General features: G+C 44.8%; 1 protein-coding gene across 1 annotated transcript in view; it reads left to right on the forward strand.

Moving 5' to 3' along the window:
- The first annotated feature begins 161 nt into the window (after positions 1 to 161).
- Positions 162 to 25,324, forward strand: part of POLR3K (RNA polymerase III subunit K) — a 291,214-nt gene continuing 266,051 nt past the window's right edge. The window contains exon 1 of the mRNA XM_069210704.1: positions 162 to 343. Coding sequence (XP_069066805.1) covers positions 233 to 343 — 111 coding nt within the window. The 5' untranslated portion in view covers positions 162 to 232. The remainder of the gene's footprint in view (positions 344 to 25,324) is intronic.

Raw genomic sequence — 25,324 nt, forward strand, 5'->3', positions numbered from 1 at the left:
GTATTTATAGCGCTGTATACGTTTTCGGCATTTCACTTTGAGGGAGCAGTCTTATCCAATATGGCTACCAATTTCGCACGCAGTATTCCACTGTTTACTTAAAATACTTCTCGCTGGCTCGTTTCTTCAGTGTCTTCGTTGCAGTTTTCACGGCTCGTGTTGACCAACTACGTGCGCCGGCGAACAGAAGCCTCGCCTCTTTCCTTCCGCTTTTGGGGTGTGTGCCGTAACCATGCTGCTTTTTTGTCCCACATGTGGAAACGTGTTGATAGTAGAGGAGGGGCAGAAGTGCTATCGATTCGCTTGCAACACCTGTCCTTATGTACACAACGTCACTCGGAAGGTAAGGGATGTATTTTTGAGGGGGGGACAGTTTATTCAATTTTAAATTGCGCCGTTATTGCCGGAGGTGTTAGATGTGGCGTCACGGACAGAGCTGCCGACTTTAGAGTTGGATAACCAGGTTTTAGACTTGGTGTCGGCTCCACCCTATCTGTCTGGGCTTTAACATTCTGTACAAACATTGAATCCGTCTTTGCGTGATGTAACTGGTGGTCATGTAAAGTGCCCTGATACCTTCGGATGGAGCAGCGCTATGTAAAACTGCTAAAAAAGCGCTTTACAAAATAACAAAAGAAAAAATAAGTGGACTAAGACGGTAACGGTGCGAACTCAGAAAATACGTTCAAAAGATCACTAGAAAGCTCAGATGTATTTGAAGGGTAGAGGCTTCATCACACAAGTGTCTGGATCCATTTACGTAGGAGGTAACTTAGCTAAGCCCGTATGTTACAGCCATAGCTTGATAACCCCCACTGGCTCCATTCTTCTTCCCAACTGTAGTCAACTCCCAGGTTTCACCCAGCTCAGGGACGCCAACATTCCATAAATAATCGTCATAAAAGATCGTTTATTTCGTGTTTCCAGTGAACCCATCAAGCATGCAAAACTGATAATAACTTCGTAAAACATTTGGAACATACATAATACAATCAAGAAAAGCAGCAAAGCAACCTAACCTTGCGTATTGCACCGATTACATAATTTGCATGTTCCTCCATAATTTTATTTTATACATTACTATCAACCACTTCCTGCACATTGCAGTAGTTTTTAAAAAACGATATTAAAAGTGTTAAAATGAAATTCATAGTAATATAGATATTAACAACTGAAGACCATAATAGTGGTTGAGAACCCGTCTCTAAAAAAGTCATGCATCCTTGGAAAAATCTGATTGGAAAACCAGTACAAAGAGGTAGATGTTTCTAGTGAGCTAAAAAGGCATTTTCTTTTAAGCCAAACTGGTTTAAGGTATCTGCTGACATCAAATGCAGTAGCCTTACAAATAAAATCCTGGTAACCATACTCACTTTATATATAAATTCATGTGATATTTATGGCTCAGACTGAATAGTTTTTTTTTTTTTACATTTGCATCTCTATTGACGGTAAAAAATATTTAATCATAGAAATTCTTAAACAGATAAAATCTCATTAGTCATTATTCTGACAGTTAAAAAGCATATTACACCCACAACATTTTCACAAAACATACTCTTACACTCTTGCATACCTCAGATATTCTACGAAACGTACCATCTTATATATACACATATTAAATTAAACTTCTGCATTTTATCTTCAGTACAAGATGTCAAAAAGGATAGGCTTTGTAATAGATCTTGTGTATATTCAAATGCTTTTATTTCTAGCATTAATCTCTTCTTTGGATGGCACAGATTATGTGTGCTTTGGACCGATTTGTTTTGAGGTGTAACATAACAATTTTCAATAATTATGACTTCTGTTCTTTCCTCTGTTACCTTTGGTTCTTTCAAAGTATAACATAACAATCTTCAATAATTGTGGCTTCTATTTTTAGGGTCGAGCCTTCGTCGCATGCGCTTGCGCATGCGTTTCGCTAAGCAAGACGAAAGGGCTCGGAGCCCTGTCCACGTCACATCAGTATCTGTCATTGGCTTGTGGGCTTGAGTGTTATAATGTGCTTGATTTCATTAGTGGGAGGCATGCACATGTCATGCCTTTTCCGGTGGATAGCCGTCCTCAAGCGCATCGACCAAGTGCAGAAAACATGCGAGGCTTGCTGTTTTCCGTCCGGCTCGTGGACTACTTTTTCTCTATTTTCCCAGCGCAATCTCGCTTGGCAGAAGTCGAGCGCTTTACATAATATTGGCCCTGTTACACAGTTAATTGCAATTTTTCGGGTTACGTACATAAATGCACTTTTGCCGGTAGGTTTCATTACCAGTGAAAAGTCGGGTTAGGAGTTTACAACGCTGTCAGCTCTAACATGAGCAAACGCAAGCCCCGTTGCATTGCAAACGCTTGTTTCTTTTGTTTCTGTCTGGTTCTACGTGTGTTTCGTCAAACCTACTCCTTCAGGAAAGCCACATTCAGACCTTTATCCTGTAAGTAACCTGTAAACACATTTTATATTCTGCTGAGCCAAAATCCAGACTGTAGTATTTTTTTTACTACAATTTTATATACTTAGTCAGAACCTCCACCTCAGACATATCACCATTATGAGGCTTCACATCTCACAAGGGCAAGTTCTTTAACTTTCACAAGTTCAATATCTCTTCAACCATCTTTCTTTTTGCTCCCCCAAACAATTATGGCAATTTTCACACCCATGCCACATGGTGTATTGGCTTTTCAAAAGGTGCTTTGTGGACAAACATAGCGAACAAGTGAAATACGTCAAAATCAAAATATATTTATTTACCTATCCTATACTTGGAGATATTAAAGTCCAAAGACATAATTATTGCAGATTATGTTACACCTCCAAAACTAATGCAGATAAATTGTGCTATTAAAAGAAAAAAATATTGATAGAAATGACTGCATGGGGTGTGTGCTAACCATTCCTAGAGGGGCTACATATCCCAGGCTGCTTTGTGGCCCCAGGGGGTGGCCATTTTCTTCAGCACCTGCTTCCACTTGACCAGACCAATGAGCTCTGTAGAGCGCGAGGGGGCACTTGCAGCACAGGCCAAGCCCGATCCAAGGGCAGGGCCCTCCACACCTGTCGGAACCCGAAGGGGGCTGCGCTGGGCCACCCTGCTAACATCTATTACTTAGTAGACTTTGCCAGAGTGCCTGTTTTGCCATAGTCTCTGGGGACGGCTTTATTGACTTACTTTACCTTTAAGGGTTCACCTTCTGGTGAAAGCAATTGTGATGGGTAAAAGGAAAGCGACAGAGGGCGGGGCCGGGGTGGCACATAGGAAAAAACACAAACAGTAAAAGCATGCTGGAAGTAACTGCGTAATGGATAGGATAGACAGTCTTCTGGTTGATTGTGAGGATATCATCTTGACTTCCTCTCCTGTTAGAGCCTTTAAAGATATTCTGAGTGAGTGTTCCCCAGTAAGGTCAAGGGATGGCCATAGGAAAATCCCAGATATGTTCAAAAATTGTGGGTCACAGGTTTTAGCTCTCATAGGGCAGGAAGTAGTGATAAATGCTATTATACACATTCCATCAGCACCAGCAAATGAGCTATCACCTGCTGGTAGCGATCCCCCTTCATTTCACCAATCGCTTCAGTCCCCTAAATGATATATCACATGAGGATCCTGACCTAAGTATATTGATGGGTGGGACAGCAGACATGGGAGCAATAAACATAAGCCCAGACCTGCCCAAAGCTCAGTACATTTCATGTATAAATGATCTAAAAAATGAGGTGTCTGAGCTCAAATCCATGGTTAACTCTTTAATTACAATAGTCAAACAGTTAAAATCTGTAGGTGCGTTGGCCAGCCGGGACCGCAACGGTAGCTCAACACTTAGGGCCATATGTACGAACACATTTTCCCATAGACACAGAATGGGTAAAACCCTTTGCTACATCTGGCCCTTAATCCCCCAGGTCTCTCAACATTGTCGTCCAAATTGCCCTTGAACATCAGTAACAAAAACTGCAATTGCACTGCCTCCCCTGCTGCTGCCAGCCTGGTGCCCTGTGCTGACTATCCATCAGTAGGCGGTGGGACTGAGAACTTTTGTCAGGCTTCCACACGCAGTAGCCTAAACTCGGGCATCAAACCAAGACCTCACCACCAATTTGCCAGTACAATGAAAGATAAAGTTCCAGATCGTGCTGGCCAGTCTGAGGCTAATCGATCTAATTCCAACAACACTGTCCTACTGGTCAACATCCCTTAATTACATCTACCAGCCCAAAGGAAAGGGGAAATCTGTTAAAAACAAGGTGATCCATTGGATCCGCCACGTAAGGGACTGCTATTCCATAATACGCAAGGACATAATCCACGCAGTTAGAAGGCCAGATCCGGACACCTGTTTTGACACGATTGAGCAGACACTTGGGGACAGGAACTTGGTTGATAATTTGGTAGCCTTAGACGCAAGGACAAGCACACCAGGGTACTTCCGCATTCAGTTCAAGTATCCCAGTTTCCCCCTGTGTCAGGGGGACAGGTTAACCAACCATTCAGCAGGCAACTCTTCTACCCTGGATGAGAACGACTAGCTCGGAGTACCATCTGTAATCCCTGCTGATTTACCATCCCGCCCAAATGATATAACTATCCCTGGTTTGACTGCTTCTTCTACTGCTGACTTTAAAAACACCCTCCCTCCCTATTTGGACAGACCCCACCTACCTACTCGGGACCATTTGGTCAATTGTGAAAACACTGTTCCTGAGGGGAAGACAAGGATATCATTCTGGAACATGGCAGGCTTACTGCCCAAGGTGGTAATAGCAGACTGGTGTGATGTTGTTAACAAATTTACTGTAGCCTGTGTACAAGAATCATGGGCAGTAACCCAATCCATCTAAATGGTTTCAGAACCTATCGTAACCTGGCGGAACCATCAAGCTCAGGAAAAGCAAAGGGAAGGGATCTGTACCTATGTATCAAACACCCTGAGGGCATCTAGTATAACTTTGCTGGCACCGCAATCCTATCATCAGATTGTTGTTGTTGTTGAAACTTCAGTTACATGTGTTCTGGCATTAATCAACTTTTATAATAACAACATTCCGAAAGCTGACGTCAAAACAGCCTTGACTCTACTAAAAAGGGATGTCGAAGCCCTCAGGAATAGGAAATTCCAGGACTTGGTATTCCTATTTTGGGGGAGGTGGGGGGGACTTTAATACTGAAGTTTGTCTAAATGAAAGGGGGGAACACTGGATACTCACACTTTACATCTTCCATCCTGGGGGAGCAATTGAATAAACTGGTATTTAGCACTGACCTTACATTCTGTAACAAGATCTGTTGCCCTCCAATCCCATTTGCAACTACATTCAATGGCCGAGGAAAAAACTTGGTGCTAGATTACATAGTGGTCACAAATAGACACACCACAAGGTTTGGAAATGTTATCACCCACACAATTACATGCAGCCACCACTACCCTCTGAGTATAGATCCGGATGTGGCATGAAGGGATTTCCCCCCCCCCCCCCCCCCCCCAAGCACCACTCCCCAACTATTGCATGGTGGGTGTTATGGACATTAACAGTCTTAATGGTTATACCCTGCTCTGGTCAAAGATTGACCCCCAAAAGTTTAAAAAAAAAATTGATTTGTGGATGTATGCAGACTTTCAAAAGTTGTCTAGATGTGGGTTCTGACCTCAAGGGTATCATTGAGAGTTTTCATAAGATTGCTGGGGATATCCAGGAGGGACAAGTGATTACAGGTAGGGACAGTAGCAACAACAGGATGAGAGGGTGGTTTGATGAGGCTTGTACCAAAGCCCATAGTAAGCTGAAACGAGCCCTACACAAACAACCGCACTGTATAAATGAAGTCCGGGCTACCAGGAAAAACTATAAGTATGCTCTAATGCAAAGGAAAGCAGTATTAAAGAATGAATTATGGGATACATTGCATGAAGCGAGCTTTAGTAAGGACCCTGCAGCTTTTTGGCAGGTAATTAATTCGCCCTATCTTAAGTCTGACACCTGACCATGCCTTGAAATGGCCATTAGCGAGGGAGACTGGATTACTCACTTCTCAACCATTTTTTAAATCCTACTGACAGGTTAAGGCTGATAGTAGGTGATAGGATCAACAATGACTCTTTCTCATGTTATTTTTTCAATCATACTTGCATTTACCTTGAAAGAGATCATTACTGCTCTAAACACAAGTAAAGCTGGCAAAGCGCCAGGTCCAGATTTCATCCCTGTAGATCTGATTAAAATCAACACGACCCTCTGGGGGCCACTGCTTACCCAAGTCCTGACTGCATGTTATCAAGTTGGCCTACTGAGGTCTTGGAGGGATTCGATTATTGTCCCAATTTTTAAAATGGGAGATAGACACAGCCCCACCTGTTATCGACCTTTCTCTCTCCTAGACTCAATACTGAAAGTGGCAGGTTGCGTTATTTTGAACAAGGATGGGCCCAGGAGAAGAGCGTCTTATCGGATTTACAGTATGGGTTCCGGGAGGGAGTAGGAACTGTGGAACAGGGTCTGACCCTAAGCATGCTGATTGCGTAACATACTGCCATCCAACAAGGGAGATTGTACTTGGTCTTTGTTAATTTAACTGCTGCTTTTGACTGTGTAATCCAGAGTAAATTGTGGGCAATCATGGGTAACATGAGTGGACCAGCCGATCATACAGTTTCTCAGGGAAACATATCATTGGTGCAGTGCCAGAGTGCGATATGGTCTAATGGGCGAATGTACCCAGCCTTTTGGCATAGAGAGGGTTGTAAGGTGTAGGAGGCTGGCCTGGTTTGTAGTGGGTACCTTGGGTACTCACACCTTATACCAGCTCCAGTTATCCCTTATTAGTGAAATGTAGTAGTGTTCTAGCAGCTTAGGCTGATAGAGGTAGCTATAGCAGAGCAACTTAGGCTGAGCTAGGAGACATGCAATGCTCCTGCAATACTGCAATTACACAGTAATTAGACACAAGTAAAGACAATACTCAGTTGTAAGGAAATGCCTCCTTGGCATGGTTACCCCCTGACTTTTTGCCTTTGCTGATGCTATGTTTTGAATTGAATGTGTGCTGAGGCCTGCTAACCAGGCCCCAGCACCAGTGTTCTTTCCCTAACCTGTACTTTTGATTCCACAATTGGCACACCCTGGCATCCAGATAAGTCCCTTGTAACTGGTACCTCTGGTACCAAGGGCCCTGATGCCAGGGAAGGTCTCTAAGGGCTGCAGCATGTATTATGCCACCCTAGAGACCCCTCACTCAGCACAGACACACTGCTTACCAGCTTGTGTGTGCTAGTGAGAACAAAATGAGTAAGTCGACATGGCACTCCCCTCAGGGTGCCATGTCAGCCTCTCACTGCCTATGCAGTATAGGTAAGACACCCCTCTAGCAGGCCTTACAGCCCTAAGGCAGGGTGCACTATACCATAGGTGAGGGTACCAGTGCATGAGCACTGTGCCCCTACTGTGTCTAAGCAAAACCTTAGACATTGTAAGTGCAGGGTAGCCATAAGAGTATATGGTCTGGGAGTCTGTTTTACACGAACTCCACAGCACCATAATGGCTACACTGAAAACTGGGAAGTTTGGTATCAAACTTCTCAGCACAATAAATGCACACTGATGCCAGTGTACATTTTATTGTAAAATACACCACAGAGGGCACCTTAGAGGTGCCCCCTGAAACTTAACCGACTATCTGTGTAGGCTGACTGGTTCCAGCAGCCTGCCACACTAGAGACATGTTGCTGGCCCCATGAGGAGAGTGCCTTTGTCGCTCTGAGGCCAGTAACAAAGCCTGCACTGGGTGGAGATGCTAACACCTCCCCCAGGCAGGAGCTGTAACACCTGGCGGTGAGCCTCAAAGGCTCACCCCTTTGTCACAGCCCAGCAGGGCACTCCAGCTTAGTGGAGTTGCCCGCCCCCTCCGGCCACGGCCCTCACTTTTGGTGGAAAGGCTGGAGGGAACAAAGAAAGCAACAAGGAGGAGTCACTGGCCAGTCAGGACAGCCCCTAAGGTGTCCTGAGCTGAGGTGACTCTAACTTTTAGAAATCCTCCATCTTGCAGATGGAGGATTCCCCCCAATAGGATTAGGGATGTGACCCCCTCCCCTTGGGAGGGGGCACAAAGAGGGTGTACTCACCCTCAGGGCTAGTAGCCATTGGCTACTAACCCCCCAGACCTAAACACGCCCTTAAATTTAGTATTTAAGGGCTCTCCCTGAACCTAGAAACGAGATTCCTGCAACAACAAGAAGGAGGACTGCCTAGCTGAAAACCCCTGCAGAGGAAGACCAGAAGACAACAACTGCCTTGGCTCCAGAAACTCACCGGCCTGTCTCCTGCCTTCCAAAAAAACTCTGCTCCAGCGACGCCTTCCAAAGGGACCAGCGACCTCTGCATCCTCTGAGGACTGCCCTGCTTCGACGACGACCAGAAACTCCCGAGGACAGCGGACCTGCTCCAAAAAGACTGCAACTTTATCCAAAGGAGCAGCTTTAAAGAACCCTGCAATCTCCCCGCAAGAAGCGTGAGACTTGCAACACTGCACCCGGCGACCCCGACTCGGCTGGTGGAGAACCAACACCTCAGGGAGGACCCCCGGACTACTCTACGACTGTGAGTACCAAAACCTGTCCCCCGTGAGCCCCCACAGCGCCGCCTGCAGAGGGAATCCCGAGGCTTCCCCTGACCGCGACTCTCTGAAACCTAAGTCCCGACGCCTGGAAAAGACCCTGCACCCGCAGCCCCCAGGACCTGAAGGACCGGACTTTCACTGCAGAAGTGACCCCCAGGAGTCCCTCTCCCTTGCCCAAGTGGAGGTTTCCCCGAGGAAGCCACCCCTTGCCTGCCTGCAGCGCTGAAGAGATCCCTTGATCTCTCATTGACTTCCATTGCGAACCCGACGCTTGTTCTAACACTGCACCCGGCCGCCCCCGCGCCGCTGAGGGTGAAATTTCTGTGTGGGCTTGTGTCCCCCCCGGTGCCCTACAAAACCCCCCTGGTCTGCCCTCCGAAGACGCGGGTACTTACCTGCTGGCAGACTGGAACCGGGGCACCCCCTTCTCTCCATTGAAGCCTATGCGTTTTGGGCACCACTTTGAACTCTGCACCTGACCGGCCCTGAGCTGCTGGTGTGGTAACTTTGGGGTTGCTCTGAACCCCCAACGGTGGGCTACCTTGGACCAAGAACTGAACCCTGTAAGTGTCTTACTTACCTGGTAATACTAACAAAAACTTACCTCCCCAGGAACTGTGAAAATTGCACTGTGTCCACTTTTAAAATAGCTATTTGTGAATAACTTGAAAAGTATACATGCAATTGAAATGATTCAAAGTTCCTAATGTACTTACCTGCAATACCTTTCAAACAAGATATTACATGTTAAATTTGAACCTGTGGTTCTTAAAATAAACTAAGAAAAGATATTTTTCTATACAAAACCTATTGGCTGGATTTGTCTCTGAGTGTGTGTACCTCATTTATTGTCTATGTGTATGTACAACAAATGCTTAACACTACTCCTTGGATAAGCCTACTGCTCGACCACACTACCACAAAATAGAGCATTAGTATTATCTCTTTTTACCACTATTTTACCTCTAAGGGGAACCCTTGGACTCTGTGCATGCTATTCCTTACTTTGAAATAGCACATACAGAGCCAACTTCCTACATTGGTGGATCAGCGGTGGGGTACAAGACTTTGCATTTGCTGGACTACTCAGCCAATACCTGATCACACGACAAATTCCAAAATTGTCATTAGAAATTGATTTTTGCAATTTGAAAAGTTTTCTAAATTCTTTAAAGTCCTGCTAGGGCCTTGTGTTAGTCCCTGTTAGCATTTCTTTTAGAGTTTAAAAGTTTGTAAAAGTTTGAATTAGATTCTAGAACCAGTTTTAGTTTCTTAAAAAGTATTCCAACTTTTAGAAGCATAATGTCTAGCACAGATGTGAATGTGGTGGAACTCGACACCACACCTTACCTCCATCTCCAGATGAGAGAGCTAAGGTCACTCTGTAACATAAGAAAAATAACAATGGGCTCCAGACCTACCAAAGCACAGCTCCAGGAGCTGTTGGCAGAGTATGATAGAGCCAACCCCTCTGTGGATAACACAGAGGAAGATGATAGTGAACTGGAGGAAGAATCCCCTCCACCAGTCCTATCTAGGGAGAACAGGGCTTCTCAAGCCCTGACTCCAAAAATAATAGTCAGAGATGCTGGCTCCCTCACAGGAGGGTCCAACCTCTCTGAAATCACTGAGGATCACTCCAGTGAAGAGGACATCCAGTTAGCCAGGATGGCCAAAAGATTGGCTTTGGAAAAACAGATCCTAGCCATAGAAAGGGAAAGACAAGAGATGGGCCTAGGACCCATCAATGGTGGCAGCAACATAACTAGGGTCAGAGATTCTCCTGACATGTTGAAAATCCCCAAAGGGATTGTAACTAAATATGAAGATGGTGATGATATCACCAAATGGTTCACAGCTTTTGAGAGGGCTTGTGAAACCAGAAAAGTGAACAAATCTCACTGGGGTGCTCTCCTTTGGGAAATGTTCACAGGAAAGTGTAGGGATAGACTCCTCACACTCTCTAAAAAAGATGCAGAATCTTATGACCTCATGAAGGGTACCCTGATTGAGGGCTTTGGATTCTCCACTGAGGAGTATAGGATTAGATTCAGGGGGGCTCAAAAATCCTCAAGCCAGACCTGGGTTGACTTTGTAGACTACTCAGTAAAAACACTAGATGGTTGGATTCAAGGAAATGGTGTAAATGATTATGATGGGCTGTACAATTTATTTGTGAAAGAACACCTATTAAGTAATTGTTTCAATGATAAACTGCATCAGCATCTGGTGGACCTAGGACCAATTTCTCCCCAAGAATTGGGAAAGAAGGCGGACCATTGGGTCAAGACTACGGTGTCCAAAACTTCCACAGGGGGTGACCAAAAGAAAGGGGTCACAAAACCTCCCCAGGGGAAAGGTGGTGAGACAGCCAAAAATAAAAATAGTAAAGAGTCTTCTACAGGCCCCCAAAAACCTGCACAGGAGGGTGGGCCCAGAGCCTCTTCACAAAACAATCCTGGGTACAAGGGTAAAAACTTTGATCCCAAAAAGGCCTGGTGTCGAAACTGTAGTCAGTCTGGACACCAAACTGGAGACAAGGCCTGTCCCAAGAAAGATACCACTTCTAACTCCCATCCAGCTAAAACTGGAATGGCCAGTCTCCAAGTGGGATCAACAGTGTGCCCAGAGCAAATCAGGTGTCACACTGAAGCTACATTAGTCTCTGAGGGTGGGGTGGATTTAGCCACACTGGCTGCCTGGCCCCCTAACATGCAAAAATACAGGCAGCAGCTCTTAATTAATGGGACAAGTGTAGAGGGCCTGAGGGATACAGGTGCCAGTGTCACCATGGTGACAGAGAAACTGGTTTCCCCTGGCCAATACCTGACTGGACAAACTTATCCAGTCACCAACGCTGACAATCAGACTAAAGTACATCCCATGGCTATGGTAACTTTAGAGTGGGGAGGGGTCAATGGCCTGAAACAGGTGGTGGTCTCCTCAAATATCCCAGTAGACTGTTTGCTTGGAAATGACCTGGAGTCCTCAGCATGGGCTGAGGTAGAACTGAAAACCCATGCAGCCATGCTGGGTATCCCTGAACTGGTGTGTGTCAAGACTAGGGCACAGTGCAAGGCACAGGGTGAAAAAGTAGAGCTGGAGTCTGGAAAAATGGCCCAGCCTACCAAGAGACAAGGAAAGTCGGCTGGGAAACCAGCTGCAACACAACACCAAAAAGAGAACCTCTCTTCTCAAGAAGAAGTTCTGCCCTCTGAGGGAACTGAGCCTATGGAGCTGGAACCTTATCAGGTTGAGCTCTTGGGCCCAGGGGGACCCTCAAGGGAAGAGATGTGTAAGGGACAAGAAACCTGTCCCTCTCTTGAAGGCCTTAGGGAGCAAGCTGCTGGAGAGTCCAAAGGCCTGTCTCCTGCCTTCCAAAAAAACTCTGCTCCAGCGACGCCTTCCAAAGGGACCAGCGACCTCTGCATCCTCTGAGGACTGCCCTGCTTCGACGACTACAAGAAACTCCCGAGGACAGCGGACCTGCTCCAAAAAGACTGCAACTTTATCCAAAGGAGCAGCTTTAATGAACCCTGCAATCTCCCCGCAAGAAGCGTGAGACTTGCAACACTGCACCCGGCGACCCCGACTCGGCTGGTGGAGAACCAACACCTCAGGGAGGACCCCCGGACTACTCTACGACTGTGAGTACCAAAACCTGTCCCCCGTGAGCCCCCACAGCGCCGCCTGCAGAGGGAATCCCGAGGCTTCCCCTGACCGCGACTCTCTGAAACCTAAGTCCCGACGCCTGGAAAAGACCCTGCACCCGCAGCCCCCAGGACCTGAAGGACCGGACTTTCACTGCAGAAGTGACCCCCAGGAGTCCCTCTCCCTTGCCCAAGTGGAGGTTTCCCCGAGGAAGCCCCCCCTTGCCTGCCTGCAGCGCTGAAGAGATCCCTTGATCTCTCATTGACTTCCATTGCGATCCCGACGCTTGTTCTAACACTGCACCCGGCCTCCCCCGCGCCACTGAGGGTGAAATTTCTGTGTGGGCTTGTGTCCCCCCCGGTGCCCTACAAAACCCCCCTGGTCTGCCCTCCGAAGACGCGGGTACTTACCTGCTGGCAGACTGGAACCGGGGCACCCCCTTCTCTCCATTGAAGCCTATGCGTTTTGGGCACCACTTTGAACTCTGCACCTGACCGGCCCTGAGCTGCTGGTATGGTAACTTTGGGGTTGCTCTGAACCCCCAACGGTGGGCTACCTTGGACCAAGAACTGAACCCTGTAAGTGTCTTACTTACCTGGTAATACTAACAAAAACTTACCTCCCCCAGGAACTGTGAAAATTGCACTGTGTCCACTTTTAAAATAGCTATTTGTGAATAACTTGAAAAGTATACATGCAATTGAAATGATTCAAAGTTCCTAATGTACTTACCTGCAATACCTTTCAAACAAGATATTACATGTTAAATTTGAACCTGTGGTTCTTAAAATAAACTAAGAAAATATATTTTTCTATACAAAACCTATTGGCTGGATTTGTCTCTGAGTGTGTGTACCTCATTTATTGTCTATGTGTATGTACAACAAATTCTTAACACTACTCCTTGGATAAGCCTACTGCTCGACCACACTACCACAAAATAGAGCATTAGTATTATCTCTTTTTACCACTATTTTACCTCTAAGGGGAACCCTTGGACTCTGTGCATGCTATTCCTTACTTTGAAATAGCACATACAGAGCCAACTTCCTACATCAGTGTTACCAAAAAATAAAGGTAGTTTATTTGGGTGACAGTACCAAAAATATCTTAGAGGCAATACTTCCTCTGGAGGTAAGTATTATACACAATATATACACTAGACACCAAAATAAGGTAAGTAATTAGACATAGGATAGTGCAAAGAATAGGAAATGCTATAGAACGCAATGGGGGAAAATAGGTCTAGGGGCAACACAAACCATATACTAAGAAAGTGGAACGTGAATCACAAATTCCCCCCGACAAGTATAGTGTGTGCAGAATCACTGGGAGAGTAAGAATACAGTAAAGGTAAGTAAATTACCCCACTCCAGAACCCAGAAAAGCAGGAGTCAAGTACTTCAGGTTTCCTTAGGACACACTACACCTCGTGATTGGAATTATTGCAAGAACCAACCAAGTCTACAAACAACAAGCAGTGGATTCTTGGACCTGAAGACCCGCAAAGGAAGGAGACCAAGTCCAGAAATCGAAAGAAGTTCCAGGAAGGACAGGAGCCCCTGCCAACCCAGAAGAGGATGCAAAAGAAGCGTCCCCGGCTGGACGAAGAGTGCAGAAATGCACGCTAGGAAGATGCCAGCGGGTTCCTGCATGATGCAAAGGATGTTCCACGTCGTGAAGATGGATGCAGGTGAGTTTTGGTGCTGGTTTCCTCCAACAAGCCTTGGTTTCGGCAAAGTCGCATTTTGCGTCAACTAAGCGCTATCTGGACCCAGGGGAGACCTGGGGCCTCAACTCTGTGTGAGTAGGAAGAAGAGACACTCAGCACTTCAGAGAGCCCTCAGTGCACCAGATAGCACCCACAGGAGTCCCAGGACACAAAATGCAGTTGGTGCAGCACTACAAAGAACGGTCCCAAGTTGCTAGAGAACAACTCGGCGAGTTGAGCGTCGCAGGATAGAGTGCTGGGGACCTGGGCCAGGCTGTGCACGAAGGAATTTTGCAAATAGTGCACAGAGGCCTCAGGAGGCGAAGAAGATGCGGTGCACAGGGGTTCTGTCGTTCTCGGTGAAAGCAAGGTCTTACATCCTTCTAATTGGTACAGCAGGACCTCAGAACAGTCTGTCGATGGGGTCCACCCTCTGTGTTCCAAGGAGCGCGTTCATCGCCATGAGGAGTCCAAGGGAACCGGTTGTCGACTTAGAAGGTGCCTGCATGAGCAGGGAAGTGACTCCATCACTTCACAGAGATTTCTTCGGTCCTTCTGGTGGACGGTGAACACAGGGAGTCCCCAGAGCGTGCACAACATGGAAACTGTTGCAGTTGCTGAAGTTGCAGAGGAAAAGTAGCCCTTCTGGATACTTTGTTGCTGTTACAGCGGTTCCTGGAGCAGTCTGCAGTTGATCGGAAGTCGGAGGATGAAGTAGTAGTTGCAGAGGATTCCTGCTGGAAACTTGCAAGTACAATCTGAAGAGAACCCACAGGAGAGACCCTCAATAGCCCTGAGAGGGGGATTGGCTACCTTATCAGGTATGGACCTATCAGGAGGGGTCTCTGACATACCTGCTGGCACTGGCCACTCAGAGGCTTCCAGAGTGTCCCCACACTGTGGAAAACAAGATGGCTAAAGTCTGGGACACACTGGAGGAGCTCTGGGCACCACCCCCAGGGTGTTGATGGACAGGGGAGTGGTCACTCCCCTTTCCTTTGTCCATTTTTGCACCAGAGCAGGGGCTGGGGCTCCCTGAACCGGTGTAGACTGGCTTATGCAAGGAGGGCATCATCTGTGCCCTTCAAAACAATTCCAGAGGCTGGGGTGAGGCTACCCTTCCCCAGCCTGTAACACCTATTTCCAAAGGGAGAGGGTGTAACACCCTGCTCCGAAAGGAAATGCTTTGTTCTGCCTTCCTGGGACTGAGCTGCTCAGACCCCAGGAGGGCAGAACCCTGTCTGTGTGGTGGCAGCAGCGGTAGCAGCAGTGCAAGCCTCAGAGCTGCTTTTCAGTACCTGGGGTCCACGGTGGAGCCCCCATGATGCATGAAATTGGCTCTCCAATGCCAGATTTGGAATGGGGGGACAATTCCATGCTCTTAGATACCTTACATGGCCATATTCAGAGTTACTACTGTGAAGCTATATATAGGTATTGACCTATATGTAGTGCGCACGTGTAATGCCATCCCTGCACTCACGACGTCCTGGGAAATGGCCCTGAACTATGTGGGGCCACCTATGCTAGTGCAGGGGTGCCCTCACACTTAGTAAATTAGCACCTAACCTTCAGCAAGTGAAGGATAGACATATAGGTGACTTATAAGTTACTTAAGTGCAGTGAAAATGGCTGTGAAAGTGTGTGCACTATTTCACACAGACTGCAATGGCAGGCCTGTGGAAGGGTTGGTCTGAGCTCCTTATGGGCGGCAAAAGAAATGCTGCAGCCCATAAGGATCTCCTGAAACCCAAATGTCCTGGGTACCTAGGTACCACATACTAAGGACTTATAAGGAGGGGGTCCAGTGTGCCAACTGAAATTGGTAAATGAAGTCACTAGCCTATAGTGACAAATTTAAAAGCAGAGAGCGCATAAGCACTGAGGTTCGGGTTACCAGAGCCTCCGTGACACAGTCAAGCACTATACACAACACACACATTAGGCCATAAACTGTGAGCACTGGGGACCTGACCAGCAGGATTCCAGTGAGACAGGCAAAAACATACTGACATACATGTAAAAGTGGGGTTAGCATGCCAAGAAAGATGGTATTTTCCTACAATGGGCCAAAATGATTTTGGGAAAAAATGCCCCTCAAAGCACTATGGGGAGAGTTTCCCTGAGAGTAGTGAATATTGTACTATGAGCCAACTCTGGTTAACGCCATAGGGAATTACCACCACTGGAAAATCACCTATTAAAAAAGCATACTGGTCATACGTGACAGAACAGTATCAGTGTAATGGTAGAACGGGTTTGGTAACATCAGTGTTCCTTCAGTTTAAACAGAGGACAGCTTTTGAACTCCATCTGGAAACAAGACCCGGCCAAGCAAGGACTTTATATGTTAAATTGAGATTGGGTACACTCCAGTTCGGTGAGTATACCAAAACCTGGAATAACCATCTGGTTGAACTGCCTAGGTGTGGCCTGTGCGGACCAAACTACAAACACATTGACCATCTTTTGTTTTTTGCCCCAGTATAAATATGCCTACAGGAAATTGATTAAGCCTCTCTGTAAAAACTTGAGGCTTAGAAATTACCTAACAGTCTCAAGTATATAAAAGGTCAGATATTGATGGGGCTATTGTATTTGCTTGTCAAAAACCATAAGGTTACCACTGCTGTAGATAACGGTTCCTAGGGCAGGGGAAATAAAAACTGTACAAAAAAACCTGGCAACCTTACTCACCTTACATATCAATTTATATGATATTTATGGCTCACACAGAATAGATATTCTTCAAGTTTAGATCTTTGATGGTAAAAAATATTTAACCTAGAAATTCTCTTAAACTGACAATATCTCATAAGTCGCCATTCTGAAAGTTAAAAAGCATATTATACCCACATTTTCACCAAACATACTCTTACACTCTGGCATACCTCATCAGACCTTGTCACCAAACATATATATATTTTTTTCTCTCTCTCTCTTTCTCTCTCTCATTAAAACCTCTTAATTGTATCTACAGAATAAGATGTCAAACATGACAAGCTTTACAAAAGACATTGTGTATATTCACAAGCATTCAATTAAGCTTTATTCGACAGATGTTGTCATAAAAGCATACATAAATAAATCAAAAGCAATACACTGACCATAAGTGATTATTATTATTATTTTTTTATTTAAGACTCAGGTAGAATACATGATGATAGGACCATGTGAGACAGTAAAATACAAGATTTTGTAGTTAAAATCCGGAAAGAAATGAGGTGTGACACTTGTGAGAATATATTCTCTTCAAAATAAAGTCATAAAAGCACAAAAACAGAAATAGTAATAAAATAGTTAAGATCACCCAACAGGTCTCAGACGGCTAAAGATACAAAAGCAGCCTCTGTCATTGATAAAATGCATTAATTTCCTGTGTCTAAGAATGGCCCATAAAAATTTAGACATGGCGTTGCAAAGGTATAAGGTTGGCAAAGACTGTAAAAACACATAAGCTGGTCGACATTGTATCAAGTCCATGGATCTCAATAATGGCAACAAAAATATCTTTCTTGGCGAATTATACAAAGTACAAAATAAAACCGCATGGAAAGTACTTTGCTCAGTAGCCATGTCGCAAGGGCATTTAGCCATAGGCCTCGACCAGTCATTTGTGGCTGGAAAACTCACCAAATGGTGGAACAAATCTAGCCTAAACCTGGTTAGAACAAATCTGTGCTGTTTATTGCTCACCTCCTTTAGATATAGTTGCATGCCAAACGAGGTTATGATCAACTGGTTTTTAAGAACACTTGGCTTAAGCCAGTGGTTCCCAACCTTTTGACTTCTGTGGACCCCCTTTTTATCAATACTGGAGCCTGAGGACCCCCACTGAATCATTATTGGTATCCGGGGACCCCCACTGAGTCATTACTGATAGATGGGACCTAATAATATTACATTTTCTAAGCAGCTACGGACCCCCTGAGGAGGCTTCATGGAACCCCAGGGGTCCCCGGCCCACAGGTTGGGAACCACTGGCTTAAGCAGTTCAGCAGCTAGACTTAGTTCTTCTAAATGTGACAAACATTCTTTTTTCAGATTTTGTCTTGTGACAGTTTGTAATGTTTCTGGTTTATAATAATAATCTGGGAGTCCCAGATCACACATAGTTTTTTACCAATCCCAACCATTGTATTCTTCCTACATGAGAGGACATGAGACAGTCCCCTATGATCTCTTGGTTCAACTTGGTATACTCAGAAGTCCATACCTTATGCCATAAAGAATCGGTTGAATTTTAACTAGGTTTGAAATGAGCGGTACCCCTAGTTCTGAGTGGCAAACACATGATGGACTACTATGTGGAAGAGAGAAGATACTTCAGGAAGGCATTCTCTTTCAGTTGCAGGGAATCATGATTTACATGCCCCCAAAGGCCTGCCCCCCATACATGGCTATTGACATACATTTGCCCTTGTACACTGTTAATATCTCCCTAGGGGGTTTCTTTCCAACCTTGCAAACAAAATTGCACAAGGCTGCAACAGATTTCTGGAAATATAGCCCTCTGGTTCTAATTGGCAACCACCATGTCCCTCTTAGGTCGAACATGATCCCCAGATAGGAACATGATGTAACATAATCTGTGTCTTATCATGAGGCTGGTGGTTTTTGATACCACTTTCCCACAACTCCTAGCACGTCTTGCTTTTATTAACTAATAGCCCCAGTTCCTCCATATAGGACACAAAGCACATTAGTAACTGTTGCAGTGCAAGGGGGATTCGCGCCATAAGAATAGCATCATCAGCATATAATAGGGCAGGGACGGTCCAAGACCATATTTGGGGCAGGTTGTTACAGTTAGCAGCTAATGCATTACCCAGACTATTAATGTATAAGGAGAAGAGGAAGGGTGCCAAAACACAACCCTGCTCAATGTGAGAAAGTAGCCTCTTTCTAGCATGGTTACACACACACTTGGCCTGTTTGTGAGTGTATGTCAGTGTGTTTTGCCTGCCTCACTGGGATCCTGCTAGCCAGGACCCCAGTGATCATAGTTTGTGGCCTAAATGTGTGTGTTGTCAGTAGTGCTTAACTGTGTCACTGAGGCTCTGCTAACAAGAACCTCAGTGCTTATGCTCTCTCTGCTTTTAAATTTGTCACTGTAGGCTAGTGACTTAATTTACCAATTTCAATTGGCACACTGGTCCCCCCCTTATAAGTCCCTAGCATATGGTACCTAGGTACCCAGGGCATTGGGGTTCCAGGAGATCCTTATGGGCTGCAGCATTTCTTTTGCCACCCATACGGAGCTCAGACCAACCTTTCCACAGGCCTGCCATTGCAGCCTGCGTGAAATAGTGCACATACTTTCACAGCCATTTTCACTGCACTTAAGTAAATTATAAGTATATACATGTCTAACCTTCGCTTGCTGAAGGTTAGGTGCAAAGTTACTAAGTGTGAGGGCACCCTTGCACTAGTATAGGTGCCCCCACATAGTTCAGGGCCATTTCCCAGGACTTCGTGAGTGTGGGGACGGTATTACACGTGTGCACTACATATAGGTCAATACCTATATGTAGCTTCACAGTAGTAACTCCGAATAAGGCCATGTAAGGTGTCTAAGAACATGGAATTGTCCCCCCATTCCAAATCTGGTATTGGGGAGACAATTCCATGCATCCTGGGTGCTCCACTGTGGACCCCCAGTACTGCCAAACCAGCTCTGAGGCTTGCACTGCAGCTACAGCTGCTGCCACCTCATAGACAGGGTTCTGCCCTCCTGGGGTCTGAGCAGCTCAGTCTCGGGAAGGCAGAACAAAGCATTTCCTTTGGGAGGAGAGTGTTACAACCTCTCCCTTTGGAAATAGGTCTAACAGGCTGAGGAGGGGTAGCTTCCCCCAGCCTCTGGAAATGCTTTGAAGGGCACAGATGGTGCCCTCCTTGCATAAGCCAGTCTACACCGGTTCAGGGACCCTTTCTCCCCTGCTCTGGTGGAAACTGGACAAAGAAAAGGGGAGTGACCATTCCCCTGCCCATCACCACCCCAGGGGTGGTGCCCAGAGCTCCTCCAGTGTCCCAGACTTCAGCCATCTTGCTTTGCAAGGTGTGGGGGCACTCTGGAGGGTTCTGAGGGGCCAGAGCAAGGAGGTGACGTCATAGGCCCCTCCTGATAGGTCCTTACCTGATAAGGTAGCCAATCCCCCTCTCAGGGCTACTTAGGGTCTCTCCTGTGGGTCCTCTTGAGATTCCACTGTCAAGTTTCCAGCAGGAATCCTCTGCAACTACTATTTCATCCTCTGACTTCGGATCAACCGCAGCCTGCTCCAGGAACCGCTGTAACAGCAACAAAGAATCCATAAGGGATACTTTTCTTCTGCAATTTCAGCTCCAGCCAGCAACTGCAACAGTTTCCACGGTGTGCACGATTTGAGGACTCCCAGTCTTCACCCTGCACCAGAAGGACCGAAGAAATCTCCCGTGGGGTGACAGTCACTCCCCTGCTCACGCAGGCACCTTCTAAGTTGATGACTGGTTTTCTTGGACTCCTCTCACAGCGATGAGCGTGCTCCTTGCACGGATGGGTGGGTGCTATCTGGTGTTCTGAGGGCTCTCTAAAGTGCCCCATCTTCCTCCTCACACAGAGTTTAGGCCCCCAGGTCCCTTCTGGGTTCATATAGCCCCAACTTGATGTAAAACTTGACTTTGCTGGAACCAAGGCTTGTTGGAGGAATCCTCCAAAACTCGCCTGCATCACACTTCTCTTCGTGGGATATCCAGTGCATCACGAAGGAACCCGCTGATATCTTCCTTGGATGCATTTCTGCAGTCTTCATCCAACCGGGGACTCTTCTTTTGCACCCTCTTCTTTGGCAGGGGTTCCTGTCCTTCCTGTAACGTCTTTAGACTTCTGGACTTGGTCTCCTTCCTTTGCAGGTCTTCAGGTCCAGGAATCCACCATTTGTTGTTTGCAGTTTTGCTTGGTTCTTGCAATAACTCTAATCACGACTTGTTGTGTGTCCTAAGGAAACTTGCAGTACTTTACTCCTGCTTTTCTGGGCTCTGGGGTGGGGTAATTTACTTACCTTTACTGTATTCTTACTCTCCCAGCGATTCTCTACACACACTTGCCTGGGGGAATTTGTGATTTGTATTCCACTTTCTTAGTATATGGTTGGTGTTGCCCCTAGACCTATTTCCTCCTGTTGTGTCCTATAGCATTTCCTATTATTTGCACTATCCTATGTCTGATTACTTACCTTATTTTGGTGTCTAGTGTATAATACTTACCTCCAGAAGGAGTATTGCCTCTAAGATATTTTTGGTACTGTGTCACCCAAATAAACAACCTTTATTTTTGGTAACACTGAGTGTTGTCTTTACTTTTGTTTATAAGTATTGTGTAACTATAAGTGGTATTGCATGAGCTTTGCATGTCTCCTAATTCAGCCTTAGCTGCTCTGCTATAGCTACCTCTATCAGCCTAAGCTTCTAGAATACTGCTACATTCACTAACAAGGGATAACGGCACCTGGTCTAAGTACCCAAGGTACCCACTACAAACCAGGCCAGCCTTCTACACCCATGACTAAGCATGTGGTAGTCCTACGACAGTGGGACCACCACCAAACCATTCAGCATGAGACACTTTTTCTGTCTAGGTCATCTCCTGGTCCCCACACTAGGTTATGGGGGGGGGACCAAAATAGTAACCTCTCCTTCAGTGTCTTTTTAAGCTCTCATGGCTGGAACTTTTGTTTTACTGCTGGGAGTAGTTTGCATTTTTAAGGGTCTTGTTTGAAATATAATTGCAGTAGGCCACCACTTAGCTCATCTCACCGTTGGGACACAATTGTCTTCTACACTCAGCAGCTGTCTGCAGCCAGGGGCATAAATCACAGAGACACTCACTTAAGCAGCTCATCAGCAGCCGGCTTTATTTTACCAGCTGCAGCAGCATGCTTGTGACTCACAGACCTTTGGTACGTATAGCAAAAATAAACGCTTCTGCTTATAAATGTTCTTGCAAAGGTTGCAATTTGGTCTACTGGCAGTTTTGACTTGCCATGATGTACTAGCGCAGAGGGTTAATATCCCTGCTGCCAACAACATGTACCATTACAGGTTACATTTAGCCTAAGCAAAACTGTATTTTATGAGGTCGGATTATCTGTCTGAGTTACTGTTTTTTTCACAGAAATACTTTTAATAATGGTGGAACTTTTGCGCAATGCACCTGTCGCTGAGCTGGGTGGAAGGTGGTTTATATAAATAACGTATTTAAAACCAATTGGTAGTAGGGCCAAATTCCTTGTATGTCCCATAGTTTCATTCAACAATAAAAATGTCATGGTAACTCTGGAGAAAAAGGGAGTGCTGGAGTGAGATCAGCGTTTTGACTAGCGGCAGTTTTTACTCATCATAAAGTTGTGCAGGAGGTTAATATGCCTTCCTCAAATGGATGTAATTTCTGATATTTATATGTTTCCTTCATCTTCATTGCTTAGATTTGCGTTTGATAAAGTGTCACTCATAGTCTTTGAAATGTCACTCATAATTACACTGAAATTATGAAAAAATGTCACTCAAAAGCAATCTGAAACCTTGGCCGCTATGTTTTGCGTACCACATTTGTGACTGATTTTGGGTTTGTAATAAAGCTTTGAAACTTTATTCGGTTTGGAGTTTAATAAGTGTTTAAAATGTCATTGTGTCTAGAATTGTTTATGGTCCTTCAAACCGTGTTGGACCCATTCGCCCAATCTACTTATTTTTTTATTTTTTTAATCCAATCAACTACGATTAAAAAACGGAAAAAAGCATTGGTGTCGTTTTCTATGGGCGCCTATGCTTTGGTGTATGTGGCTACAAAATAAGTCAACAGGCAGCTTAGTATTTTTTTTTTTTTAAAGCCATTCTGTACTGCATTAGCCCGGGATATAAATATTTTTGACATCACAGTTGTATATCCATATTTAAAATCTGATTTTTATAGGAACAACAACCTTAATTTACAATATCAAACAAGATCCCGTAAAAGGTTTATAACCTTTTCAGACACGTCCTCAGATTCTGAGGTCGAGACACAAACAACATATCCCCCGGCACAACCTTTTTTTAGGCAGAGGCAACCGGAGAGGATCAAGAGGGGGAGGAATCCCCAGGGGCCAATTCCAAGATCAGAACTTCTTTCGTACCAGGAGAGCATACAGGAGGAAATAATGAAATCTGATCATATGATTCCTATTTATAATCTATCTTCGTACTCTCTTTCTCAGACAGAGAAACAAGTACTGAGTAAAGGTTTGTCCTTTGTTCCTATTAAAAATCAGGACCCCATAGACAGCAAAATAGAAGTACTTAATTTCCTACGCAAAATCAGATTGAGAGCATTCTTTACCTCAGCCACTCCACCAGAAGAGTGTTCAAATAGTGGCCTTAAACCTAAATCACTCTTCTTACCGGATAGGAATGAGATGCCCAGAGAAATTAAGGTTTTCGAGGATTTAGTGTTGAAAGAACTGGATTCCCTTAATACTAAAAAGGTATTCTTTAAGGACAACTACTCTAAAATAGAAAAGGAAGCCATCTCAAGTTTAGCAGAGAATAAAGATATTGTAATCAAACCAGCTGACAAAGGTGGGGGCATTGTAATTTGGAGTTTGGAACAATACAATAAAGAGGCAATGAGACCGCTGGATAATCGAACACATTACCGTGAACTACCAGCCAACATACCTAAACAAGTCCAACTTCAGATTGAGGTAGTGACACAGACAGCTAAAGAGCAGGGATGGATTAGCAGAAAAGAATATGAGTTTCTAAACCAAAATGACAGAAGAATCCCTTGCTTCTATATCTTACCTTAGATACATAGAAGAACCTCCAGGGAGACCGATAGTTTCGGCATGTGGATCTATTCTAGAGCCTCTTGCCCAGTTTGTCGATACATTCCTGAAACCATATTTATTCAAAACAGGAGCATATGTTCGTGACTCTATGGATATTATCAATAAAATTGAAAACCTAATATTCAATAAGGAGAAACACATCTTAGTGACTTTTGATATTGAGTCGCTATATACAAACATCCCACAAGACGAGGCTTTAGAGATTATTAAACAGATTCTAAATAACACAGAGACAGCAGGCACTCCTACAGACTTTATAGTCGAGTTAGCGACATTATGCTTGAAAAACAACTTCTTTAAATTTAATGAAAAGCTATATCGACAAGTGAAAGGAGTAGCAATGGGCTGCAGCTTTGCTCCAGAGATAGTCAATTTGGTGATGGATATTTTTTTAACAAAAATGGATATACAATCAAAATAATCCATTTAAAACCTACTGGTTTAGATATATCGATGATATCCTAATGATTTGGGAAGGACCCGAAATCATGCTTGACTCCTTCTTTAATTGGCTTAACCAATGTACTGTTGACTTTAATTTTGCGATGAGTAAAAATAAATCCAAAATAAACTTTTTAGACATATGGATTTTATCTAAGAATGGCAAACTAGTGGTTAGTCTGTATAAAAAAACGACAGACCGCAACACACTGCTACATTACACTAGCGGACACCCTAGGGTGCTTAAAGAGAATCTGCCATATGGGCAATTCCTTAGGATTAGAAGAAACTGTACGTAGAAAGACAACTATTTCTATAATTCTGAAGAGTTGAAGAAAAAACTAATTACTAGAGGGTACCCAAAAAAGTTAGTCAAAGTGGCTGCGAAAAGAGCATGGTTTACCCCAAGGGAAACACGCCTCATGCCTAAAAAACTAACAAAGGAGATTCCTTTAACGTGTGTATTGACATTCAGTCCAAAGGCCAATAAAATTCGTAAGATTATAGAAAAGAATTGGCGTATTATAAAAGATCTAAACATTGAGAAGCCTTTGTTCTCTTTTAAGAAAGCGCGCAGTTTAAAAGATCAGTGGGTACAAGCTGCAGTGAAAAAAACAGATAAGAACGACCTGAGGTCATGGTTACAGCTTCCAACAGTGCAGGGACATTTTAGATGTTGTAAATGTACAGCATGCCAATTCACCCAAGACTCGAAAGAGGTAACGATAAATGGAAGAAACCATGTACAATATGATTTTTCCAATTGTAACACTAAAAATGTGGTCTATTGTATACTGTGCCCGTGTAATAAAGCCTATATTGGGCAAACTTTGCAAGCACTGAAAAGCCGCATTCTGCAGCATCGATCAAGACTGAAATGTGCTATAAAAGGAGCACCGTTGGTTGAACATTTCTTAGAACTTGACCATAAAGTAGATGACATCAGATGGACAGTGCTAGCTGTTGTACAATCTAAAGTGGATGGTCCCACAATGACGACCAGGCTACTCAAATTGGAAGCAAGATTGATTGAGAAATTCCAGACAGTC

The sequence above is a fragment of the Pleurodeles waltl genome, chromosome 10 (genome assembly GCF_031143425.1).
Source record: "Pleurodeles waltl isolate 20211129_DDA chromosome 10, aPleWal1.hap1.20221129, whole genome shotgun sequence".
Lineage (NCBI taxonomy): Eukaryota > Metazoa > Chordata > Amphibia > Caudata > Salamandridae > Pleurodeles > Pleurodeles waltl.